This window comes from Poromitra crassiceps, assembly GCF_964638095.1.
Source record: "Poromitra crassiceps genome assembly, chromosome: 16".
Taxonomy (NCBI): Eukaryota; Metazoa; Chordata; class Actinopteri; order Beryciformes; family Melamphaidae; genus Poromitra; species Poromitra crassiceps.
Window position 1 is genome coordinate 404,507 of NC_139645.1, and position 24,247 is coordinate 428,753.

General features: G+C 44.8%; 2 protein-coding genes across 2 annotated transcripts in view; one reads left to right on the forward strand and one right to left on the reverse strand.

The window, feature by feature from the left end:
* cep89 (centrosomal protein 89) overlaps window positions 1–24,247 on the reverse strand; it is a gene marked incomplete at both ends in the record, with an annotated part of 50,276 nt that overhangs the window by 6,446 nt on the left and 19,583 nt on the right. The window contains 5 exons of the mRNA XM_083652851.1: window positions 13,623–13,712; window positions 13,878–14,019; window positions 15,627–15,794; window positions 22,318–22,519; window positions 23,536–23,651. Of these exons, the coding sequence (XP_083508977.1) occupies window positions 13,623–13,712; window positions 13,878–14,019; window positions 15,627–15,794; window positions 22,318–22,519; window positions 23,536–23,651 (718 nt within the window). The remainder of the gene's footprint in view (window positions 1–13,622; window positions 13,713–13,877; window positions 14,020–15,626; window positions 15,795–22,317; window positions 22,520–23,535; window positions 23,652–24,247) is intronic.
* LOC310790868 (E3 ubiquitin-protein ligase RNF182) lies at window positions 4,054–5,242 on the forward strand (the record flags this gene model as incomplete). Its single annotated transcript, XM_083652574.1, has 2 exons — window positions 4,054–4,305; window positions 4,709–5,242. The coding sequence occupies 2 exons, from the start codon at window positions 4,054–4,056 to the stop codon at window positions 5,240–5,242; spliced, it is 786 nt and encodes a 261-aa protein (XP_083508700.1).

The window sequence follows — 24,247 nt, forward strand, 5'->3', positions numbered from 1 at the left end:
CTCTCCATTCCCTTTACCATCCCTCTCTGTACCCCTTTACCCTCCCTCCATCCCTCTCTGTACCCCTTTACCCTCCCTCCATGCCTCTCTGTACCCCTTTACCCTCCCTCCATGCCTCTCTGTACCCCTTTACCATCCCTCTCTGTACCCCTTTACCATCCCTCTCTGTACCCCTTTACCCTCCCTCCATCCCTCTCTGTACCCCTTTACCCTCCCTCCATGCCTCTCTGTACCCCTTTACCATCCCTCTCTGTACCCCTTTACCATCCCTCTCTGTACCCCTTTACCATCCCTCTCTGTACCCCTTTACCATCCCTCTCTGTACTAGGGATGGGCATCGAATTTCGAATTTTCGAATAATCGTTGTTATTATCAAGGTCGACTTTTATTATTGAAAGTGTGTGTGAGTGAAATGTTGCATTGTCTCCCCTGATTCTAAGTATAGTCGAATCGCTTGGTTTGAGCAAGTTAAACAATTTTTATAAGCATTTTAAGCAAGGTTTATGGAAAAATGAATGGCGGATGAAATCCCATGAAGAGGGAGAGGGGTTGACTTTGGCACCCCTTTGGCACTCAGACCTGAGCCTACTAAATATTTAATGAACCACTCATGATTGTCAAAACTGTTTTTTATTTTCGAAAATGTCAATGTCATGTAACATGTTCTTTACTTCAGTGGTGCAATGCTTGTTTGAGCTAAAAATCCACAGCAGAAGCTTTTTCTATTAATTAATAAAGCCTTAGACTTAGAATCAGTGGAGACAATGCAACATTTCACTCACACAAAAAAAAAAAAAAAAAAAATCTTTTTACATTTTTAATTTTTTTACATTTTTATTTTTATTTTCGAATTTCGATTAAAAGTCGACTTTGGCCAGCGAATTTCGAATAGTGTTTTTGCTAGAAATGCCCATCCCTACTCTGTACCCCTTTACCATCCATCTCTGTACCCCTTTACCATCCCTCCATGCCTCTCTGTACCCATTTACCATCCCTCCATGCCTCTCTGTACCCCTTTACCCTCCCTCCATGCCTCTCTGTAGCCCCCCTCTCTGTACCCCTTTACCCTCCCTCCATGCCTCTCTGTACCCCTTTACCATCCCTCTCTGTACCCCTTTACCCTCCCTCCATCCCTCTCTGTACCCCTTTACCCTCCCTCCATGCCTCTCTGTACCCCTTTACCCTCCCTCCATGCCTCTCTGTACCCCTTTACCATCCCTCTCTGTACCCCTTTACCCTCCCTCCATGCCTCTCTGTACCCCTTTACCCTCCCTCCATGCTTCTCTGTACCCCTTTACCCTCCCTCTCTGTACTCCTTTACCCTCCCTCCATCCCTCTCTGTACCCCTTTACCCTCCCTCCATGCCTCTCTGTACCCCTTTACCCTCCCTCCATGCTTCTCTGTACCCCTTTACCCTCCCTCTCTGTACTCCTTTACCATCCCTCTCTGTACCCCTTTACCATCCCTCCATACCCAGTAACCATCGAATGCTCAACAAGTCCTCCAACCCATACGACCACTTTGTTTGTCCTAACCCACAGGAGTGTTGCGCTTCCAAAATGTCAACAGAAGTACATTTTTTGAAAATGGTTTAATACCAACATATTGGTTCATTTGAAAACGTCGCTAGGGTTGTCTTTAGGCAACTAAAGCATCTTGGGGAAGGTTAGGGTTATGGTTTAGGTCCAATGGTCTGGGTCCAACTAAAGAACATTTGGAGCTCAGGAGACCTGACCATCACAACCAAGATCAGGATTTTCAACACCAACATGAACTTAGGCCTACTCTATGGGGCAGAGACATGGAGGACCACTGTCACCACTACCAAGAAAATCCAAACTTTCATCAACACCTATCTGAGACAAATCCTCCAGATCCACTGGTCTAATAACGCCATCAGCAACATAGAACTGTGGCAACGAACATAACTACAGCCAGCAGAGGAACAGCTTCTCCATAATAACAGCAGAGGCTTTCGAAAGAAAGGATATGTTGCATTAAGACCAACTGTACCCAAGTTCATGTTACATGTGGCATATTCAGTTGCATCCTCTTTTGCACAAACCCTGCCCCCTGCCCTGTCTCCACTTGTTTATTTCTGGATTATACAGGAAACTAGACAATTCTACTATTGGGTTTCATCTAGCAAGACTTGATTCTTTCTGGCATATTCCAGAGGGCTTTTTAACCCAACAGATTGAAGGCTGAAATATTTAACAGTAGGCAAGTCACAGAGAGGCCTGCTGACCGTGTGCCACTGCAACACCCACCCATTCACAATCTATATTTCATGGTCATGAATGAATGAATGACTGGCTTTGCTTTATACGGTATATTATATATATAACTATATATATATATATATATATATATATATATATATATATATATATATATATATATATATATATATATATATAGTTATATATATATATAGTTATATATATATATATATATATATATATATATATATATATATATATATATATATATATATATATATATATATATATTTATATAGAGCCTTCTTGGAGGGGAGGGGGACTTGTTGATGAATAAATATGTAGTGTAATAGGTAATGGAATAGCAACAGGTCAATGAGAAGTTTAAGAGTCAACACAGCTGCTCTGCTCAAAGCTCTATAGCTCACGGTAGGCTATAACCCATAGTTACAGGCAGCAGTTACAGGCCGTTATTGAAAATAAGAATTTGTTCTTAATTAACTTGCCTGTTTAAATAAAGGTTGATGATGATGATGATGAGTTCATCTCTCATACATTTTTACATATTTATGGGATTAAAGAGTAACTAAACCTTGAACCCAAATCTGTGGTGAAGCCTGACATCTAATGATGAAAAGCAAGGTACTGAACTGGCCTTCTGCTATTGGCTGGTCTTTTGTGCCAGATGATGTCACCACCTGTTGTACTCTATCCACCTTATTTTTGAATGCCCCGCTGTACAAATAATTATAGGTACAATGTCCGGTTCAACGTGACTTATTGTTGCACCTTGCCATTTCCTAAAATGGTATTCTACTTGCTTTGCGCCAGAACACAATCGATTTGGGGGTGGAACACGCCAGGATTGGCCAACGCCAACGCCAGTGCCAGGAACTGTCAAATCAAATCATCGACAGAGACGCTATGGCCCGCCTCCCAGGTATTTTCATTGTATCAGAGTTAGATAGAGAACATGACAAATATAGCCACGTTATGGTTATAAACAACAAACTAACGCTGGTGATCCGTATGGCAACAGTGTTACTCGAAATGACGGGTGTCAAGCTGTCAGCAACAAGGCTGGGAGGATCATACCGGAAGAAAAACGCATAGGCATCATGGCCGCTAGAAATAAGGTGGATAGAAGGTGCTCCTTCGATGCCGCCACCGCGTTAGCCTTCAGCTCCTGTTCCGATGGGAGGTTTGGCATTGGGGGGCAGAGGGATGCGTCCCCTCGTGCCACAGCTCCAGCCTCCACGACAGCTCCTCCAAGGGCAGGGCGATGCAAGCCTCGCACGACGGCCAGGCGGTGTGGGCGTTGGACAGCCAAAGCACTGGTCGTGCCCTTCGCCCACCAGCAGGTACCCCGTACAGGTCGAGCAGATTCTGATCTGTGGACCCGGTCCCTCGTCGCAGCCGCCGCTCGCTCCTTCAGCTCCGTCCTCGAACTGCCACTGAATCTTCTCTTGCTCTTCTTGTTCTTCCTCTCGCTCCACGTTGAAGATTACAAAAGAGATGAGCGATGCGAGTGGCGGCCTTATATAGGCGTCAATGAAAAAGGGCGAAGCTAAGAGAGGGCCGAGCTGAGTTTGAAATGAAACTATTCTTTCTTTTGTGTTTTTGATATTTACATATTTTGCTAATTGAATGTCATGGTTGAGCATTAAATAGCACTGAAGCTTGTTGTGAGCAACAATGTAATTTCTCCTGTCTCTCACTGTGTCTCTCTCTCTCTGTCTGTCTGTCTCTCTGTCCCGCTGTCTCTCTCTCATTCTCCCTGTCTGTCTCTCTCTCTCTCTCTCTCTCTCTCTCTCCAGAACATGAGTTGAAGATGAGTTGTCTTCAGGCTGAGTTGGAGGAGAAAGCCTGCCCTCTAGAGGAGTGTGAATGTAAGGCTGAGTTGGAGGAGAAAGTCTGCCCTCTAGAGGAGTTGGAGTGTAAGATCTGCTACCAACGTTACAATGCCCACAACCGTAAGCCCAAGATCCTGGCCTGTCTGCACCGGGTCTGCGCCCGCTGCCTTAACAAGATCCTGGATTTGGCTGATGGCATATTGTGCCCCTTCTGCCGCCACCAGACTGAGGTCTGTTTGTTTATTTGTTTATACACACATAAAGATAAAAAACACATTAAGTAAATATAATAAAGTATGTGTGAGGGTGTAGCAGAAACCTGTACAGTACAGAGTACAGTACAGTAGTAAGGATCACAGCATATATGCTGTTATGTTTCTGACTTGGATTGTGGTTGTTTTGATTCATCAAAATATTCAAAATCCTTACTACTGTACAGTACAGTCAACCTAGTGACATCATCTAGCGGCACCCTAGTTGGTGAAAAGTTGAAATGCTATTCATGCTATTCATTCATCTTTCTAGCAAATCTAGGGAAATTTCAGACTTGAAAGCAGTATCCTGTCTTCTCGGAGGTGAAATGCAAATTAACTATTATGATCGAATGTTTCATGTCCTCTTTAATTTGCTCAGGTCACGGAGTACGAGGTGTCGTGCCTGCCCGACGATGCCAACATCATGTCCCGTCTGGCCATGAGGGACAAGTCCTGGAGCTCCGACCACAGCAAGGAGGTGCTCCTGTCTCCCAAGAGCCTCTCATCTTCCAGCCCTTCCCACCACTCCTCCAACTGCCTGGTCATCACCATCATGGAGGTGCAGAGGGACTCGCGGCGCTCCCCCAGCCCCGTCTACGGTGAGCAGAGCCTGGATTCTGTGTCCCTGGGGTCCAACAGGCCAGTGGACTCTGTGTCCCTGGGGTCCAACAGGCCAGCGGGGCAGGATGGCATTTCCAAGCTCTGTAACCATGTCCCCCGCATCCTCGTCTGGCTGCTGGGCTTCTTCTACTTCGGCTCGCTGCCTCTGGGGATCTACCTTCTGGTGATCCAGAGAGTGACTCTTGGTGTTGTATGCGTTAGCCTGGTGCCTTCCAGCCTGACAGTTTGCCTGGTCTATGGATTCTGCCAGTGTCTGTGCCAGGGCATGTGGGACTGCTCCTCCAGGGGCTGATGCAATGCTACTGGGATGGGAGGACTGTGGAATTGGCTCACCTGGACCGGAATCTGATGTGTTACATAGATCAAAATGAGGCCAAAAGGTTTTTAAGCTTTCCAGCACTAGGACCAGTTGGACTAGTAATCATTGTGCAATGAATGGTCCAATCAGAAGAGCTAGAAGGACTCTTAGACTGCCTTTACTGTTGGTCTATCCCTGCCGAGAACCACACAAAGAATCACATAGCGACCAGTGTTGGGGGTAAGGCGTTACAAAGTAACAAAGTAGTTACAAAGTAATGTGTTACTATACTCAATTTTTTCTGTAACGAGTAGTGTAACGTGTTACGGATCCTGAATTCAGTAATCACATTACAGTTAGTAAATCAAACAATTGTGTTGTTAGTCATTACTTGCATTACATAAGCTCTTCAATTACCTGCAGGATCGGGATCTGGAATCTGCAGCATTATCTAGAAAAAGCTGACGCTAAAAAGAAGCTGTGCAGTGCTAGAATGGATGGGCTGGAGGGACGGAGAGGACTGGAGGAATGATGACTGGTTAGGTTTAGGCATGGGGAGTGACGATTGGTTAAGGTTCAGGCCAATCGGAAGCGTGGGTGGTCCCTCCGGCCGATCCATTCAAGCAGCAAGACGTCCATTAGAGACGTTCGCAGATAAGGGACGTAAATGGCAGAGTGATTTACAACAACTACATATCAACATATCAACACATCAAATCTCTCCAAGCACCAAACACAACATATCAACACATCAAATCTCTCCAAGCACCAAACACAACATCAACACAAAGCTATCCGGACCCAAGCTGAGTCGACACCAAGCAAGCAGCCAAAGCCTGATTTTCAACAGGTAACATAAAAAGCAGAGATAAACAGGCGTGTTACATCGTACATAGTAGAGGAGATGTGGCAATTATGTGACATGCATCTCAGGCCATGTTGCGTAGTAATGCAAAAGTAGTGTAACTAGCATTGTAACAAGTAATGTGTAATACATTACTTTTTTGAATAACGACCCCCAACACTGATAGCGACTGATGAGCTTTGTCAGTGACCTGTACTGCTGTATATGTCTGTGTGTATGTGTCTGTGTCTGTGTGTGTATGTGTCTGTGTGTGACTGTATATGTGTCTGTGTGTGTATGTGTCTGTGTGTGTGTGTATGTGTCTGCAATACCAGCTCCAAAATAATTGCGAAATAGCAACGATGGTCCGCAGCGCAAAACGTAGTTTCACAAAAACGGCTCTAAAATTGTAGGATCTCAATCTACACCCACCAGCTGCGAACTAGTTCCTACATGAGACTGCAGCTAGCAGAAGCTAGAGCAGCAGCGAGCTAGCAGCTAGCGGGTGTAGTTCGATCAAAAGAAAACAGTTTCTCCCTCACAACAAGGTCTGTGGATTATCTTGGGTACCCCGGGTCGTGATTTCTAGACACAATGCTGTTGATTTTTTTTTTATTCTTTTTTTTCCCCGCTTTAAGCACCACAAGCAGAGTGCCATCCTGTTCCATTGTATTTGAGAGAAGGCAGACATTTCTAGGGCTGATATCCAAAAATCAGGCAACTAATACAAGACAATCTGGATAAATAGCAGTACAGGTGAGAGGACATATGTATTTTGGATTTTAGGGTGAGCTGTCCCTTTAAGGTTATGGTTAGGCTTAGGGTTAAAAACTGTCTCTCTGGCCATGACACAGCCCACCCCACCCCGTCTCCCTTAGTATTCAGCCACCTACTTCTATGTTAGACTGTCGTCCCGGTAACGCCTACTTCTATGTTAGACTGTTGTCATGGTAACGCCCGCACGACTGTGCTAACAATTTTAAAGCCTGTGGTCCAATGTTACTATGTCAAAGATTTTGTGAGACTGTGTGTGTGTGTGTGTGTGTTTATGTACATGTACAGTATGTGTTGTGTATTGTATGTAATGTGAAAAGGGTTGCAGGGCAAACCGTACCAAGCTTTCTGTGGTGTCATGTATTTTTGTGCTTCCAACCTCTTTCTGATCTCAACTCTCTAGAGATGTTCTTAAAGGTGATATCTAGAAGTGACATAACGATTGACAGCACAATATCGACCAAAAGATGGTAGTAATTTATAGTAGGGTTGGTTTACTAAATGATTTTAGATATGATATGAGTGAAATTCTTCCCCAAAATTAATATATAGCATTTTGCAGTAATGTAAAACTCTACATTTAGTCTCAAAGCCTTTCTCTAGACATGTTCAGCGCCAAAACGCTCTTATGTACCCTTATGTACATGTTGTGACAGAACTTCTGGTTTCATCAGTAAAGTATAGTTCTGGCTATGTATTTGCTTCGTAAATTACAATGTGTCATAATTTTACATGAGGTAGGCTAGCCCATACCTAGCACTACCAGTCACTGTGCTAAGCTAACTAGCAGGAGGGTGTGTAACTACTTTTCTACTGCACGCACAGAGAATAGAAGGGCAGGCAACCCAATTTGAATTCCAGGTGACCCCAAGGTTAGAAACCGCTGTTCTATGTTTTCCTGTCTGTCTGTCTGTCTGTCTGTCTGTCTGTCTGTCTGTCTGTCTGTCTGTCTCTCCATCTCTCTGTCTGTCTGTCTCCCTTTGTGCATGTCTGTCTGTCTGTCTGTCTGTCTGTCTGTGGCTCTGATGACTGCAGCTCTCAGCTTAGTGCCACACTAACTAGTGACTACATGAGCTACTACACCATGAAATAAATGGAGAATTACTTTGTACACATTTCTTGTGTAGTTTTTTGGTAATTTTTTCTCTCCCATTTTTCTCCCAAATTGTACTTGTCCAATCCCCCCCGCTGTCCCGGTCATTGCTCCACCCCCACTGCCGATCTGGGGAGAGTTGTAGACCAGCACATGCTTCCTTCCACATGTGCAGTTGTAGCCTCTTATTTTCCCCTGATAGCAATGAGTTTCACAGGCAGGACGTAGAGCGTGGGAAGATCATGCTATAGACCCTTCTCACGGGGGCCACTTTGTGTCGTAATGGCAGGGTAAACACAGGTGCCATTGGAAGTTGGAAACCCTCATTAGTGTTTTGCCTGCACCTGTGTTTACCCTGCGATTTCGACACAAAATGGCCCCCGTGAGAAGGGTCTATTCCCCCCAGTTCCCGTCCACCGGAACAGGCGACTGGCCAGAGGAGGCGCTAGTGCAGCGATCAGGACTCATACCCCACCGGCTTCCCATCGGCAGACACGGCCAATTGTGTCTCTGTGTTGTCGTTTTGTCATCATTTTTATACCTCTGCCTGTTGCCTTGGATTCATTCAAAAAACAACAACAAAAACAACAATCCCATTCTTCCTTCAACATCACCGGGCGACACAAGCAGCTGGACTACAATAACATGAGAGAGACCAGGCAACACAAGCAGCTGGACTACAATAACATGAGAGAGACCAGGCGACACAAGCAGCTGGACTACAATAACATGAGAGAGACCAGGCGACACAAGCAGCTGGACTACAATAAGTAAGGGTTAATGTACGACGAGGTGTACATTATCACTTTTTAAGGGACGACGCGAGAGGCGTGAACCGTCCGAGGCGAAGCCGAGGATGGTTGCCTCCGCGAAGTCCCTTAAAAAGTGATAATGTACACCTCGAAGTGCATTAACCCGCTTATACCATGGTCACTTGCCAACAAAACAATAAGACCAGTCATTTATATTTCCATGTGTAATAAATAAAGCAATCTAAATGGCTAAATGTCTGTTATTCATACTGTAAATCAGTCTTCCACGAAATAAAATAGTCCCTCCCACTATTCCACCACCCTCCGTTTTAAAGCCGACTCAAACGTTAACTTTATCACAGGAATGCAGGTTTAACAATGTTTTGCGTTCTACATTAAATGAAGACATTACCGTTTGGCAGCTTGCTTTATTTTGTATGATAGATACGTATTGGCCAAGTATATTAACATTTAAGAGCGATCGAGTTTCAGGAAGTAACACAGAGCAGCGGGGGCTGTATGTGGTGACATGCAGAGAGAACTCTCTGCGTTAACGTCTGCGGGTCTTATAAGACGTAAATGGCGCGAGGCAGGAGTAGAGTGAAAACTATCTGCTTTCAGTATGTTGGAGTCCAGGTATGTTTTGTACAAGGACGTCTCTCAGTGTGTTGCTGTTAACTGCCCATTGCGTTGTTTTCTTTTTGTTGATCTCGTCTTTTTCCTCTTTGACTTGATTTGTGCATAGCGGGTGGACCCCTTGATTTGTATCAGTGATAAGAGGCAGCGCGCGCTCTCCCAGAGCGCCTGGCTGCTGGTTGCTGCAAGTTGTAAACAGGAGGTTTGACAGTTGACAGCTGAGAGCCCGGTTTCTGTCAGCTGACCAGAACAGAGCCGGCTTCTCTCAGGAGAGGGAATCTCCGAAACGAAAATTCTCTCTCTCTCTCTCTCTCTCTCTCTCTCTCTCTCTCTCTCTCTCTCTCTCTCTCTCTCTCTCTCTCTCTCTCTCTCTCTCTCTCTCTCTCTCTCTCTCTCTCTCTCTGTGTCAAAGGCCGGGCTCGTGCACGAGCGAGGGAAATCTCCTCTTTCTCGCCGAGAAGAGCCTGATGACGCGAGGTTAAAAAATCTCCGAAACGAAAATCAAAATTGTAAATAAGAGTTATTTTTGATAAACTGAGCACACAGGGGTGATTTAAATACTTACTTTGACCGACTCAATTTTTTTCTCAAGTTCCAAAATTGTCATATTAACCCTTAACGGGGGTATAGAGCTCAAACTGCTCTCCTGATAACACTGATGAAACTATGGCGCATTGATATGAACGGTGAACAGACCATTTAGCTAGGTGTCCATTATCACTGTACAATATCACTTTTTAATGGACACCTTGCAGCCAATCAGAATCGAGTATTCACCCAGACCATGGTATAACATGAGAGAGACCAGGCGACACAAGCAGCTGGACTACGATAACATGAGAGAGACCAGGCGACACAAGCAGCTGGACTACAATAACATGAGAGAGACCAGGCAACACAAGCAGCTGGACTACAATAACATGAGAGAGACCAGGCGACACAAGCAGCTGGACTACGATAACATGAGAGAGACCAGGCGACACAAGCAGCTGGACTACAATAACATGAGAGAGACCAGGCAACACAAGCAGCTGGACTACAATAACATGAGAGAGACCAGGCGACACAAGCAGCTGGACTACGATAACATGAGAGAGACCAGGCGACACAAGCAGCTGGACTACAATAACATGAGAGAGACCAGGCAACACAAGCAGCTGGACTACGATAACATGAGAGAGACCAGGCGACACAAGCAGCTGGACTACAATAACATGAGAGAGACCAGGCGACACAAGCAGCTGGACTACAATAACATGAGAGAGACCAGGCGACACAAGCAGCTGGACTACAATAACATGAGAGAGACCAGGCGACACAAGCAGCTGAACTACAATAACATGAGAGAGACCAGGCAACACAAGCAGCTGGACTACAATAACATGAGAGAGACCAGGCGACACAAGCAGCTGGACTACAATAACATGAGAGAGACCAGGCGACACAAGCAGCTGGACTACGATAACATGAGAAGAGAGAGGGAGAGAGATAGAAACAGAAAGACAGAGGGAGGGGGGGACAACTATTTTTCTATTTTTCTAGCCAGTGATGTTGGGCTTCGGGTCCCCTTGGGCTCGAGCCAGAATGCAGGGTTGTAACTCCATGTAGCCCTAGTTTGGGAACCCCTGCCCTAGGTCTACTGCTCTTTTTTATTTGGGGGGGGGGGGGGGGGGGGTCATGCAACCAAACACTCAAATATTCAATATTGTCGTCAGGTGTTTGAAGCAGATGGGGGCATGAATTTTAATAACACATGAATAATGTAATCACAACCTGCCTGGTCTATAGCACATCCCCTGCATAACACAACACACCTGCCCAGTTCAGGTAGCCCGGACTCCTATATTGATGCACTCATGTGGATGTTCTCCCCATTCTGAAGTCTTGATTATCATACAATGCAATTACACGGCTGACATCAGGACTCATTAAGGTCCTATTTGCAACAACAATGTCCCTTTAACCCATTGATACCTGATGCAGCATTTGCGTGTATATCCCTCATTTGTGTGTGTATCCCTTTAAGACCGCGAACCGCATCACGCTGACATTTAAATTATGACCCTCCCTCAACACCTCGTCTCTCTTCCGTCAGTTTGTCAGCGGAAAGCTTTTAATTTGAAGGAGCTGCAGCAGGAAATGGAGACTATAAGTCACGTAGTGCAGGAACAGGTGTTCAGGCGTGGAGAGGGAATGATAGTTTCATTCTCCCTATTGAGTGCACCATCAAAATAATTCAGAAGCTCTTACATTAAGGTTAAATGCCGGTAGTTCCAAATTGGGGCTTTAAATAACTCGAACGTTAACTAGCGTATAACTCATGGTTGAAATGTAGACTTTGGAAACGCTATGACAGCTCTCATCTCATACGCCCTCCATCCACCCCGACCAATGACCTTACTGGCCACCGTGCTCCTCCAATAGCAACAGACTCTATGACGTGTAGAACATTGAGATACACGTGTCTACAAACCTGAGATGCAACACGTATTTTTGGGGGCAGAAAGGTGATATTCTACCTCTGGGTGGAGAGGGAGACGTGTCACAGAAAAATGAATCAGGCCCAATGCATCCTTGTCATTTCATACTCTCGCCCTGTCCGTCTCCTCTCCCAGCTTCATATTTCTATATTTACATTGATTCCCTTCATTTATCTGACTCTCCTATTCACACAGACTTACAATGACTGCAACAGTGCAATAAGCTTCAATTACATTCGTACTTCACCAAGGTTACATTTTGAACTGAAGCTGCTGATATTTTGGGAGTCTATATAACATTTCACTCGGACAAGAAGAGATCAAGAGAGAAGACAACAAAAACAAACCTTTTCCAGCATAGAAATCCACATGACTCACTCACTGTCAAAAGACAATACATTTCATCTTCAATCCATACATTACCATGTAAACAAAGCCAGCAAATGGGTGACTGACAGTGTTTCAACCACTTAGTTTGAACCTATTTGGCACTTGACCGCCTTGAAAACCAGAATATAAAATAATCACCAAGATCGGATGCAGCTGGACCACTTTGTGGTGCTTAGATTTAGATTTTTACTTCCTATGAATTTGAATGAGGCCATGAAAATAGGCTGAAAACTGACACTGAACATGTTTGTGAACATTCAACAATAGATCCCGCAAAGCACTCCTGGATCAGTCGTCATTTTACCTTTCTATTCTTAAAATGAAAGTAGATCTGTTCTCCTAAAGAGGAACTATGTATGTCTCGTAAATGTTATTCCTCTGCTATATTCTCTTAAGTGTAACTACACCCAAACCCGCATGTTTAATTTCAAACTCAGCTCGGCCCTCTCTTGGCTTCGCCTAGTGGATACATGTCGTCCTCGCACGAGCGTTTTGAAGAACTTTTTTCATTGATGCCTCCTAGGCCACACCCCCGCTGCTTGCTCTCAGGCAGTTCCACAGAGCTTGAGGAGCTGAAGTGGAAAATGACATTGTTGCAGTACACCTGTATGAAGGATTCGCTCTCCTCCTTTATCCCACTGATACCTGATGCAGCATTTGTGTGTGTATCCCTTTAAGACCACGAACCGCGTCACGCAGTCTTAAAGGGATACACACACAAATGAGGGATACACACACAAATGCTGCATCAGGTATCAATGGGTTATATACACACACAGTGGCAAAGGCTAGATAACGCCTGTGCCAATCTTCCTGCCCACATTTTAGCGTGTAAACATAACATAAATTTATGTTTTTATATTGTAATAATTGAGTAGAGCATGTTTTGTGGCAAAACAAAACAAAAGTTAATATGATAAAATGCGGTATAAGGAGGTTGCCCTATTCAAATTGCATTCACACTGAGCCAACAGAAGACGTGTTCTCAATCAGCGAACAGAGGAGCCGGCTGCACGAGGAGGTGCGTGGCTTCAGCAGCCAGGGCCCAGGGTGCATCTGGCCTGCTCGTGGCCTCAGCAGCCCCACTCTACCCCATGAGAAGGCGGGACGGCGATCTGCATGAACTCTGGCTGGAGTATCCTCAACGGTTCTTTTAAGAGCCAACCACTTCTCTGAAAAAGAGCTTCTTACCCCAGCCAAAAGCATAACCTGTTCCACAGAACAGTTGAGTTTGCTTCAAATAAAGTTCATGTTCACTAACTTGCTGTCAGAATATAGAGCCATTTAACACTTATTTTAACACAATAACATCGCTGAATGCAGCTTTAAGAATGAAAAAACGATTCTAACCTTGGTGTGGAGGTGATGTTTGTGTGGAGGTGATCTTTGTGGAGGAGGACCTTACTTTGACGTCTTGCTGGAGTTTCTTGAAGCGCACAGTGCCTTCCAGGACCCTGATTATGGATTTGTGCTTGTCCTGCTGAAGGGTGGAGGCCTGGGGAGAGGGAAGAGCGGGGGTTACCTGCTAGTTAGGGGAAACTAACCCTTGCGCGTGCGTGTGTACATGTGTGCATGCATGCATGCGGGTATGTGTGTGTGTGTGTGTGTGTGTGTGTGTGTGTGTGTGTGTGTGTGTGTGTGTGTGTGAGTGAGTGTGTACCATGTGTATTAGCTGGTCTCGCTCCTGGGAGATTTGTTCGGCCACAGAAACGACAGCTCCCAGGTAATGATGAGTATTCACCTCCTTCAACACACACTCCTCCTTCTGTTGCTTCAACGCACTCATCCTCCTCTCAGTCTTCCTGGGGGAGGGAGAGACAGAGGGAGACAGACAGAGGGAGAGCGAGTGGAGAAGGAGGGAGAGAGGGGGAAACAGAGGAGAGATGGAGGAAGTGAAGGGAAGGGAAATAAAGAAAGAAAGAAAGAAAGAAAGAAAGAAAGAAAGAAAGAAAGAAAGAAAGAAAGAAAGAAAGTGATTGGCTAATCTCTTGAGAGCCTGTTCAGGGATGAAACATTGCATCTTCAATCAAACACCTTCTGACAATCTTCACACCTCAGAAAGAGAAGCTTCAATCAATCTGACATCAGCTCTGCAGGGAACAGACCAAGCCCTTAAAAACACACACGTAACGTTTCAAAATGAAGCGACCTCTAGTGGTCATGTAAATAACGCCAGTCTGCTGTTGAAATAGCATGGTGGAAAGTAAAGACGTTGGGGATGGAGGTAGCGAATGGTGTAAACACTTGCCTTTCCCACTGGAGGGCCCCCTGTCCTAATCTGAGTGTTTCCTAAGTCAACATTTCAAACGCAACATTTTTATTTGATGCTGCCTTCCAGACACCTGGGATGTGGGTGTTTCCCTGTGGAAATGTCCCACCCCCCACCTTCAAAGCGTTCCAATGCACAAAGGCAAAACGCAAGCAAGAAACATGGCGGACCGCGACAATTTTTGTTTGTTTGGCAAATAGCAAGACAGCTTAACAACGAGCAGAGCACCCTCCTTGCATATTTAAACGAAAATGAGGAGCAGCAACGACACATAAGGTAACAGACTCTATTATACATTTTATTTAGGCACTTCATACTTTGGACTACATACTCCCCATGGTTGCAGTCATTGTTAAGTTAAGTTATCAGTTAAGTTATCCTTTATTTATCCCCTTGGGGAAATTCATCCTCTGCATTTGACCCATCCTCTACTAGGAACCTTCCTAGAACTAGGAGCAGTGGGCAGCCACTGTGCAGCGCCCGGGGACCAACTCCAGTTATTTTGCCAGTACCTTGGTCAGGGGCACTGACAGGAGTATTAACCCTAACATACATGTCTTTCTTTGATGGTGGGAGGAAACCGGAGCACCCGGAGAAAACCCACACGGACACGGGGAGAACATGCAAACTCCACACAGAAAGGACCTGGGACGGACCGGGGTTCGAACCCGGGACCTTCTTGCTGTGAGGCAACAGTGTTAACCACTGAGCCACCGTGCCGTCCCGTTGTTGTGTGACATCAGACAACTGATTCCCAGCCTAGTGGGGGTAGAGTTTTTTCTCAGAGTTTTCAACTTCGAGTGGCATTCCAGTGCACTTTTTCTAGTAGGAGGTCAGAAAATCTGAAGGTCCCAGTTGTCTGGAAGGCAGCATTAGTCTAACCCAAACCCTAAAGACCCAGACACACCAAGCCGACAGTCAGCCGTCGGCCATGTCTGGGCGTCTATTTGCGGTGTGTCCCGCACCGTTGGCTTTGTTGGGGGCTTGTCGGCAGCTTCTCCGGATGATTTGCTGTCGGGGCGTCGTGAGAGAAATCGGATTGGCTGGTCAGCTGGTAGAGAAATCTGTCTGATTGGCTGGTCAGCTGGTAGTGAGACAGCACAGGAGAGAGAGAGAGGTCATGCTTGTGATGATGAGTACCTGCTGGCCTGTGTGGACAGCTGCAGCTCAGCCTCCAGTCTCTTGATGTGAGCGCTGAGGTCGGCTTTCTCCACAGCCAGACTCCTGCTCGCCCCCTGCAGGCTGCTCACTGTGAGCTGCAGCTCCTCCACCTCACTCCTCTGCCTAGCAGAGTCCTGCTGCAGCTGCCTGGAACATCAGGAGAGAGTCATGACAATCCAACTTCCCTGGGGTTAACACCACATTCTAGACTTCTGGATTTAGAGAAACTACCATTGAAATTTGCCAACGACAGGTGCGTCATGTTAACTGCAGTGCAATGCCCTGCCGGCAAACAGGAAAGAGATTTTTAATTTTTTGGTGGAAGCAATGAAATTGTTTTCAAATCAATACAATCTGTTTTGTTATATTTTGTGTCCAATAATTCATTTATTCAGTAGGTACTACCTACTGAATAAATCAACAGGTAGCCGTGTAATAAGCGGGATATGTACAGTGAGCCCGCCAGGCTGATCAGATCACCAACACGCAATAATGACCAGCTCGCTGTACACTATCCCTTACATAGCGATATATGCTGATGACTCTACAGTGTATAAATATATATATTATATATATATAATATAATATATATAATATGTATAAATCGGCTTAAAGTATAGATCAACTTAATGTGATTCTGCAAAGTGAACCTAAAAGTTGAGGATAGATTACTAAAGGCCGTTTCACACCAGTGCAGATCTCCGTGCAAATAATCGGCACGGAGATTCATGCGGGGCTTTTCCCCCCGGACAGACCTCGCCGTCCGCGTATTTACGTCTGCAGAAAAATTAGTTTGATCGATGAAATCCTTTGTTTAGAGCTGATATCATACCTCCAGTACTATCCATGAGTGATACCTCTAGTACTATCCATGAGTGATACCTCCAGTACTATCCATGAGTGATACCTCCAGTACTATCCATGAGTGATGCCTCCAGTACTATCCATGAGTGATGCCTCCAGTACTATCCATGAGTGATACCTCCAGTACTATCCATGAGTGATACCTCCAGTACTATCCATGAGTGATACCTCCAGTACTATCCATGAGTGATGCCTCCAGTACTATCCATGAGTGATGCCTCCAGTACTATCCATGAGTGATGCCTCCAGTACTATCCATGAGTGATACCTCCAGTACTATCCATGAGTCATACCTCCAGTACTATCCATGAGTGATGCCTCCAGTACTATCCATGAGTGATACCTCCAGTACTATCCATGAGTGATACCTCCAGTACTATCCATGAGTCATACCTCCAGTACTATCCATGAGTCATACCTCCAGTACTATCCATGAGTCATACCTCCAGTACTATCCATGAGTGATACCTCCAGTACTATCCATGAGTCATACCTCCAGTACTATCCATGAGTCATACCTCCAGTACTATCCATGAGTCATACCTCCAGTACTATCCATGAGTCATACCTCCAGTACTATCCATGAGTCATACCTCCAGTACTATCCATGAGTGATACCTCCAGTACTATCCATGAGTCATACCTCCAGTACTATCCATGAGTCATACCTCCAGTACTATCCATGAGTGATACCTCCAGTACTATCCATGAGTGATACCTCCAGTACTATCCATGAGTGTACTCAAGCGCAGTGGGGTATTTTTGCGCTTAAGAGGTGCTTTTCAAAGCTCTTAAAGTAATTGCGTACATGCTGACGATAGGAGAATGCCATCTGTGTACCCACATTTAGCGCGGACGCGCCTGGTTTGGCATGTGGCACGCCTACCCCATCCATGTCCAGTACAATTATAACAGGCACAGAGGTAATAGTGCGGCAGGGAGAATACAAATGCGCTTGTGCACGCCCCCAATTTGCATTGAGCGCAGTGTTAAACGAGCGCAAACCAAGCGCAAACGCTAAATGACCGCTTTTGCGACGATAGGACCCCTGGTCTCTTACTGTGAATGTGTGATCACCCTTTCACAAGCTTACATGTGATGTACGTGAGGTGAAACAGTGAGTGGATTTGCCAAAATGCCACAGAAGGACCTTCTGAAACATCTTACCCCAAAATGTAACAACACATAGCCTCGTCCTCTTTCATACATTTTTGAAGTCCACCTCTGACTGCTATTTAATTACCAGTCACCAGGAAGTGAAAACTGGAAGTGATGAGTGATATAGAATTCTTCATTATGCTATACATATACGGTATATATACATATATATATATATATATATATATATATATGTATATATATATATATATATATATATATATACATATGTATATGTATATATATATATACATATGTATATATATATATATATATATATATATGTAAGGGATAATGTATTGTGAGCCGGTGATTACTGGCGAAATAATGACCGACAGGTGAATGATTGAGCCCGACGCGCAGCGGAGGGCTTAATCATTCACCTGAAGGTCATTATTTCCAGTAATCACCGGCTCACTATACATTATCCCGCTTAGAACACGGCCTACAACTAAATTATTTCAGTAATCTGACAAAAATAATTATTCAAATAGATTTTTTAATAGCGTTTTCAACGACAAAGCGGTTTCATTCGTAATTGGCACACAAGACACCACAGCTGCAACTGGTTGGCCTAATTAGTAGGGGTGGGGGAAAAAATCGATTCACCTAAGTATCGCGATTTTTAATGTCACGATTTTTTGGGTCGATCTTTTATTCCAGAATCGATAATCGCAAATTTAAATTTTTTTTTTTTTTTTTTTTTTTTTTGGGTGCTTGCAGTCAGGCCACTCACTGAACAGCAGGCTAGGCGCCGCCTACTGGTTTACTAGTGGTTTTATTACTTTATTAGTTAGTCTGAAGTAATAATTACACTTCAGGGTTAAAGTGGGTGCATCTCATTGTAAAATTGGACTTCAAACGGCCCAAATCTGGCTTCAAACGGCCCGAATTTCACGCGCGTTGGCCCATATCGGCCTGGCCTGCTTGGTATCTAATGCCCGGCCTGAATTATGATCCCAGTCCGCCCCTGTTTTTAACCGCCCAGCCCTACTCATGATATATAATATACAGTCTCTAGTGTATGATTCAACTTTTCCCATGTTCTAATCTAGTGCAAAAAAGCAAACAAACTGAAAAAAGAAAAGAAAAAAATAAACAAAAATCGCAATAAATCGTAATATCGAATCGCAATAATCGTAGAATCGCAATACTTAAGAATCGCAATATAAATCGAATCGGCACCCAAGAATCGTGATAGTATCGAATCGGGAGATAAGTGAATCGCCACAGCCCTACTAATTAGTAGTGTTTGCAGACAAAATGCTCTTATCAACTGATTAATCCAGGTGTGGCAGAGCAGCGGTCGGTTGTCGAAAAATAATGACCGGTGAATCTTGTTGATTGACCAATCAGAATCGAGTATTCAAAAGAGCCGTGTTCTAAATATATATATATATATATATATATATATATATATATATACATATGTATAGCATAATGAAGAATTCTATATCACTCATCACTTCCAGTATTGAGAGTGAAATCACCAGGCAAATGTATATGTACATATATATATATATATATATACATACATACATACATATACATTTGCCTGGTGATTTCACTCTCAATACTATCAGAGAATGCAAAGAAGCAGAGATCTCTCACTCTGCCTCTGCTCTTAACACATTCACTGCCAGCCATTTTTTTTTTACTGTAGGTAGCTTCTGCCAAGCCGTTTTTTGAGGATTCTGGCTCATTTTACAAGAGCCGAGGATAATTTTCTGCTTGGACTTTGTGAACACGAAGTTCACAAAAGTACTAATAGAATGTGTGCTTTCTCTGTCTAAAAGAGTTAGTTTGTAGAGTTAGTAGTTATGTAGATATTAGCCGTTGAGTACAGCATGGTTTCAGCGTGTGAGACAGGAAGCTGAGATAATCGCAGTTTTGTGAAATTCAATCAAACAGGCAGAACAGTCACTTTAACCATTTATTTTTGGCATCAGTAAGAGATTAGACATCTGAACAATATAGTTCTGAACACCCTCTCCTTTAAACTCCTCCCTCCATGGGCGTGTCTGGTGGCGTTTGTCACAAGCCAGTTTCTCCTGCCTGTCTGAGCAGTGAGCAGCCTCCCTCTCTGGCGGCCCCTCGTCGGCGAGTGTGGCGAGTGTGGACTGTGGATGGGACTCAATCGTTTCTTGGATTTTCGGTTGAGAGCTTTGATGAAGCTTTGTGCGATTCTAGGCTTTATGCTGCCCACCCAGTCTATTTTTGGAACCCCACACCGTTGTGCGCCGGTGTGCAGCAGCGTGAAAGCGTTTTCGCCTACAGTATTAGAATGAGGCTCGTTCGTTTCTGGGTTTTCGGAATGCGTGCGATTCTGGCCTTTCTGCGGGTGTTTCAAAGTGTGTTTCACCGATAATCTATTATGCAAATTTGCAATCCCCCACGCCAGCACCGCTCTCCGCTCTCTGTGTGCTGCTGCTGGCGCGGCCGCTCTCAGGCGAGTCTGGTGACTGATGACTGTAAAATCGCCAAGCCATTTCCTTGAGAATGGCTTGCTCCCACGGCTGTTTTTGGTTGGCTTTCTCTCTGTCGGGAGAGCACTGTCGCCACTTAGTTGGTCGGTAAAATAGATTATACACATTCAATACTTCCAATATTTTTATAGGAGACGTGGGGGACATTGATCCACGTAGCACCGTCAAAAAATTTTATTTTTATTTTTTGACGAGTCAACTCGTCGTTGGCAGCGAACGGTTGGATTGTGTTTGACGAGTCAACTCGTCATTGGCAGTGAACGTGTTAATGTACAGGCATCAACATAGAGAGATATGGCCTTCTGTTAGATCTCAATGGAAAGGTAGTGAAAGATGGTCTCCTGTTGCAGATATCTTCTGTTAAAAACATGGAACATTTATTTGGACCAAATTATGATTGTTTACTGTATGACAGTGGTTCTCAAAGTATGGTCTGAGGACCCCCAGGGGTCCTTGATGGGGCTCCAGGGGTCCCCAGCACGAAGGGGAATAATTTATTTTCACTATAATCCCAGCCATACATAACACAATGACAGAATGTAGGACTGTTTTGGTCATGGGTTTCATTGACTTTCTGTAATAAAACCTCTAAAAGCTCAAATCTTATCAGATGTGAAACCCTGGTACACAATCTTATCAAATTGGGGTCTATTTGTGTCAGCTTAGGGGACTTTAATGTGAAAAACCACTGAGAACCACTGATATGATATGATATGGAATATGATATATGAGCTAAAACTTGTTTGTGATACTATTGACTAATTCATCTCTAAAACATCATCCTCCTCAGTCGCTTAAAATCAATTGGCATAACCGGCACAGCACTCTCCTGGCTCACATCCTACCTGTCTGACCGCTTTCACTTCATCTCCATCAACAACTGCAAATCCCACACCACCCCAGTATTACACGGAGTCCCCCAAGGCTCGGTGCTTGGTCCCCCCCTTCTTTTCATCCTCTACATGCTCCCCCTAGGTCACATCATTCGCCGCCATGGACTACAATTTCACTGCTACGCTGACGACACCCAGCTCTATATCTCCACCAAAACCATCACCCCTGCCACTCTCACCACCCTCACTGACTGTCTCACTGAAATAAAAACCTGGATGACCAACAACTTCCTCAAACTCAACTGCAATAAATCAGAAATCATGATCTTTGGCCCAAAATCCCTCCTCCCCTCCTCCCAGAACCTCTCACTCTGCATTGATGGACATACAGTCACCCCCTCCCCTCTGGTCAGAAATCTCGGCGTCATCTTGGATCCCACCCTCTCCTTCAAGTCACACATCAACAACATCACCAAAACATCCTTCTTTCACCTCCGAAACATTGCACGACTCCGCCCCACTCTCTCCCCCTCAGCCGCCGAAATACTCATCCACGCCTTCATCACCTCCAGACTAGATACTGCAACAGCATCCTCTATGGCCTCCCTTCCACTGTCCTCCATAAACTGCAATATGTCCAAAACTCAGCTGCCCGATTACTCACCCACTCCCGCTCCAGAGAACACATCACACCCATCCTCCAACATCTCCACTGGCTCCCCATTCAACACCGCATCCACTTCAAAATCCTGCTCATCACCTACAAAGCCCTCAATAATCTGACCCCCTCTTACCTAACAGATCTCCTCCAGTGCCACTCCCCCACCCGCCGTCTCCGCTCTGCTGATACCAACCTCCTTACCCCCATCACCAAAACCAAGCACCGCACCACGGGCGACAGAGCCTTTGCCATCGCTGCCCCAACCCTCTGGAACTCTCTGCCTCTCAATATCAGAAACTCCGACTCACTCACCTCCTTCAAAACCCAACTCAAATCCCACCTCTTCAAAACAGCCTACAATATCTGACTTCTACCTCTAACCACCATTCCATCTCTGCAATCTATTGATTTGTATTTGTTTTCGTTCTTGTTATTTAGTTCTGTTTACTGTATTATTTTTCTATGTATTGTAAAGCGTCTTTGAGTTCCCCAGAAAAGCGCTATATAAAACTTATGTATTATTATTATTATTATTATTAAAACAATGGTCCCCAAACTCTAGTTAAAGAAAAAATAGAGGAGGGAGAACATGGATGAAATAAGCTATTGTCGTGTTTGGTTACATACGGTTGGATATCAGTGGTCAACACATAGATGATGTCTGGTACCGTGTGAGTTTGCTGACGATGTGGCAGTGTTCGTCCCAGGTGACAGCATCCTTCAGGCGTGCCTTCAGTGCCTGCACTTCCCTCCGGTTTTCCTGCGCCTCCCTCTGGTTTTCCTGCGCCTCCCTGCGTCTCTCGTCCAGCTCTTCCTGCAAACGCTGCTTCTCCCCCTCCAACAGCATCAACTGCTTGGACACCTTGGACACTATAGGGGAGGAAGAGGAGGAATAAGGAGGCAGAGGAGAGAGGAGAGGGTAGAGCCACAGAAACAGTGAGATTAAAAGACAGTCAGAGAAAGAGACTATGGGCTTTATTGTCGCAAATGTGGTAATTTTGCCTGTTTAGCGGCAGAATAGCGCCGCGCGCAGCGCTAATTGTGGGCGTATATTTGTAATGGTCAAATAAAAAAGGACAATGAGGGTAGATGAAACATCAACTGTGGCAATCGTGGTGGAGGGAGGGGTGTGAGGGGGAGTGGGCGGGGTTAGCAGGTGAAGGCGAGTTTGAAGAGGTGGGTCTTGAGGGCGTGTCTGAAAGATGGTAGGGTGTTTGCTTGACGGATGTGGATGGGGAGAGTGTTCCAGAGGGAGGGTGCGGCAACTGAGAAGGCCCTGTCGCCCCAGGTTCAGAGCTTGGTCTCGGGGATCTTCAAGCAGTTGGTGTCTCCGGACATGAGGCTGCGAGTGGGTTTGAAAACACACTGAGCTGTGTTTTCAAACCCACTAAAGACGCACCAAAAGACCCGTTTTCTTTGCAGCACTTGGGACTTGAGGAAATCGATGCATCATCTGGCTGTGAGTTGAGGGTCTTCAGTTATTTAATGCGGGAGTAATTAATTAATATGCGTAACATTAATAGCGGGCACTTAACGCAGATGATGTGTTTTTAGCAACTTATCATGTTTGTTGAATGCCAATGCGATTCACTTGTGCCATAAGTCTATATTGGGCTAGATGGATGGATGCTCCTATTGTCTATCATTGTCTTCCATGGCAAAGGGGGGGGGGGGCTGTCTCATCACCTGAATTGCGTTTCACTACTTTACACGGTGACAGTAAGGGCGGCGTTATGAAAGAATTCCACCCTGGAACGTGTTTTCACTTTTTTACGTTTTTAGGCCGTAAGAACGCCGTTGCCATGTAAAAGGAAGGCACTAATGCAAAACGCGTCCCGTTTTATGCAGCCATGTAAACAGGGCCTTAGTATAAAAGGTCTTGGTACCTTCAGAGTGACGGCGGCTGTGGCTGGCTTTGGTCTTCACATGCTGAACCTCAAGCTGATCGATCAGAACCTGGTTCTCCTGCAGAACCAGAACAGCCTGCTGCTGTAGCTGGTGACTGGACAGAGAGAGAGAGAGAGAGAAAGAGAGAGAAAGAGACTTGAAAAATTCCAGTAGGGATCTGCTCCAGACAGCACAGAGGCTGCTCTACTCAGAGCAGTTTAGAGATGTAACGGTATGAAACTTCACAGTACAGTACAGTATCTACCAAAATATTGTGGTACAAGGTATTTCATAATATTACCTTCCCCCCCAATTAAACGTAACCTATATATACATATATTATATTATATTATTATATTATATTATTATTATAAGCAATATCACATGAGTGGGAGTGCTGTTGTTGGCTAATATCATCACGGCTGTAATTCGGTCGCGAGGCCGCAGGCCGAGTGCCGAAGATAATCACAACAGTTGTACAGCATAAACAAAGCTATTCCTCAAGTAATAATAGCATTGTTTTAAGTAATTTGCAACAACAGATGATTTATGTCTATTATTCGCCTCCGCCAACAAAGACGGTTCCCCCAGGATTGCACTACCAAGTCATGTTGCCAAGCACTGCTAAGATCCTTAGCAGTCCCTTAAGATCCCTCTGGTCCAATCAAATTGCTCGGACGGAACTAACGGTTGTATATATATATTTATAAA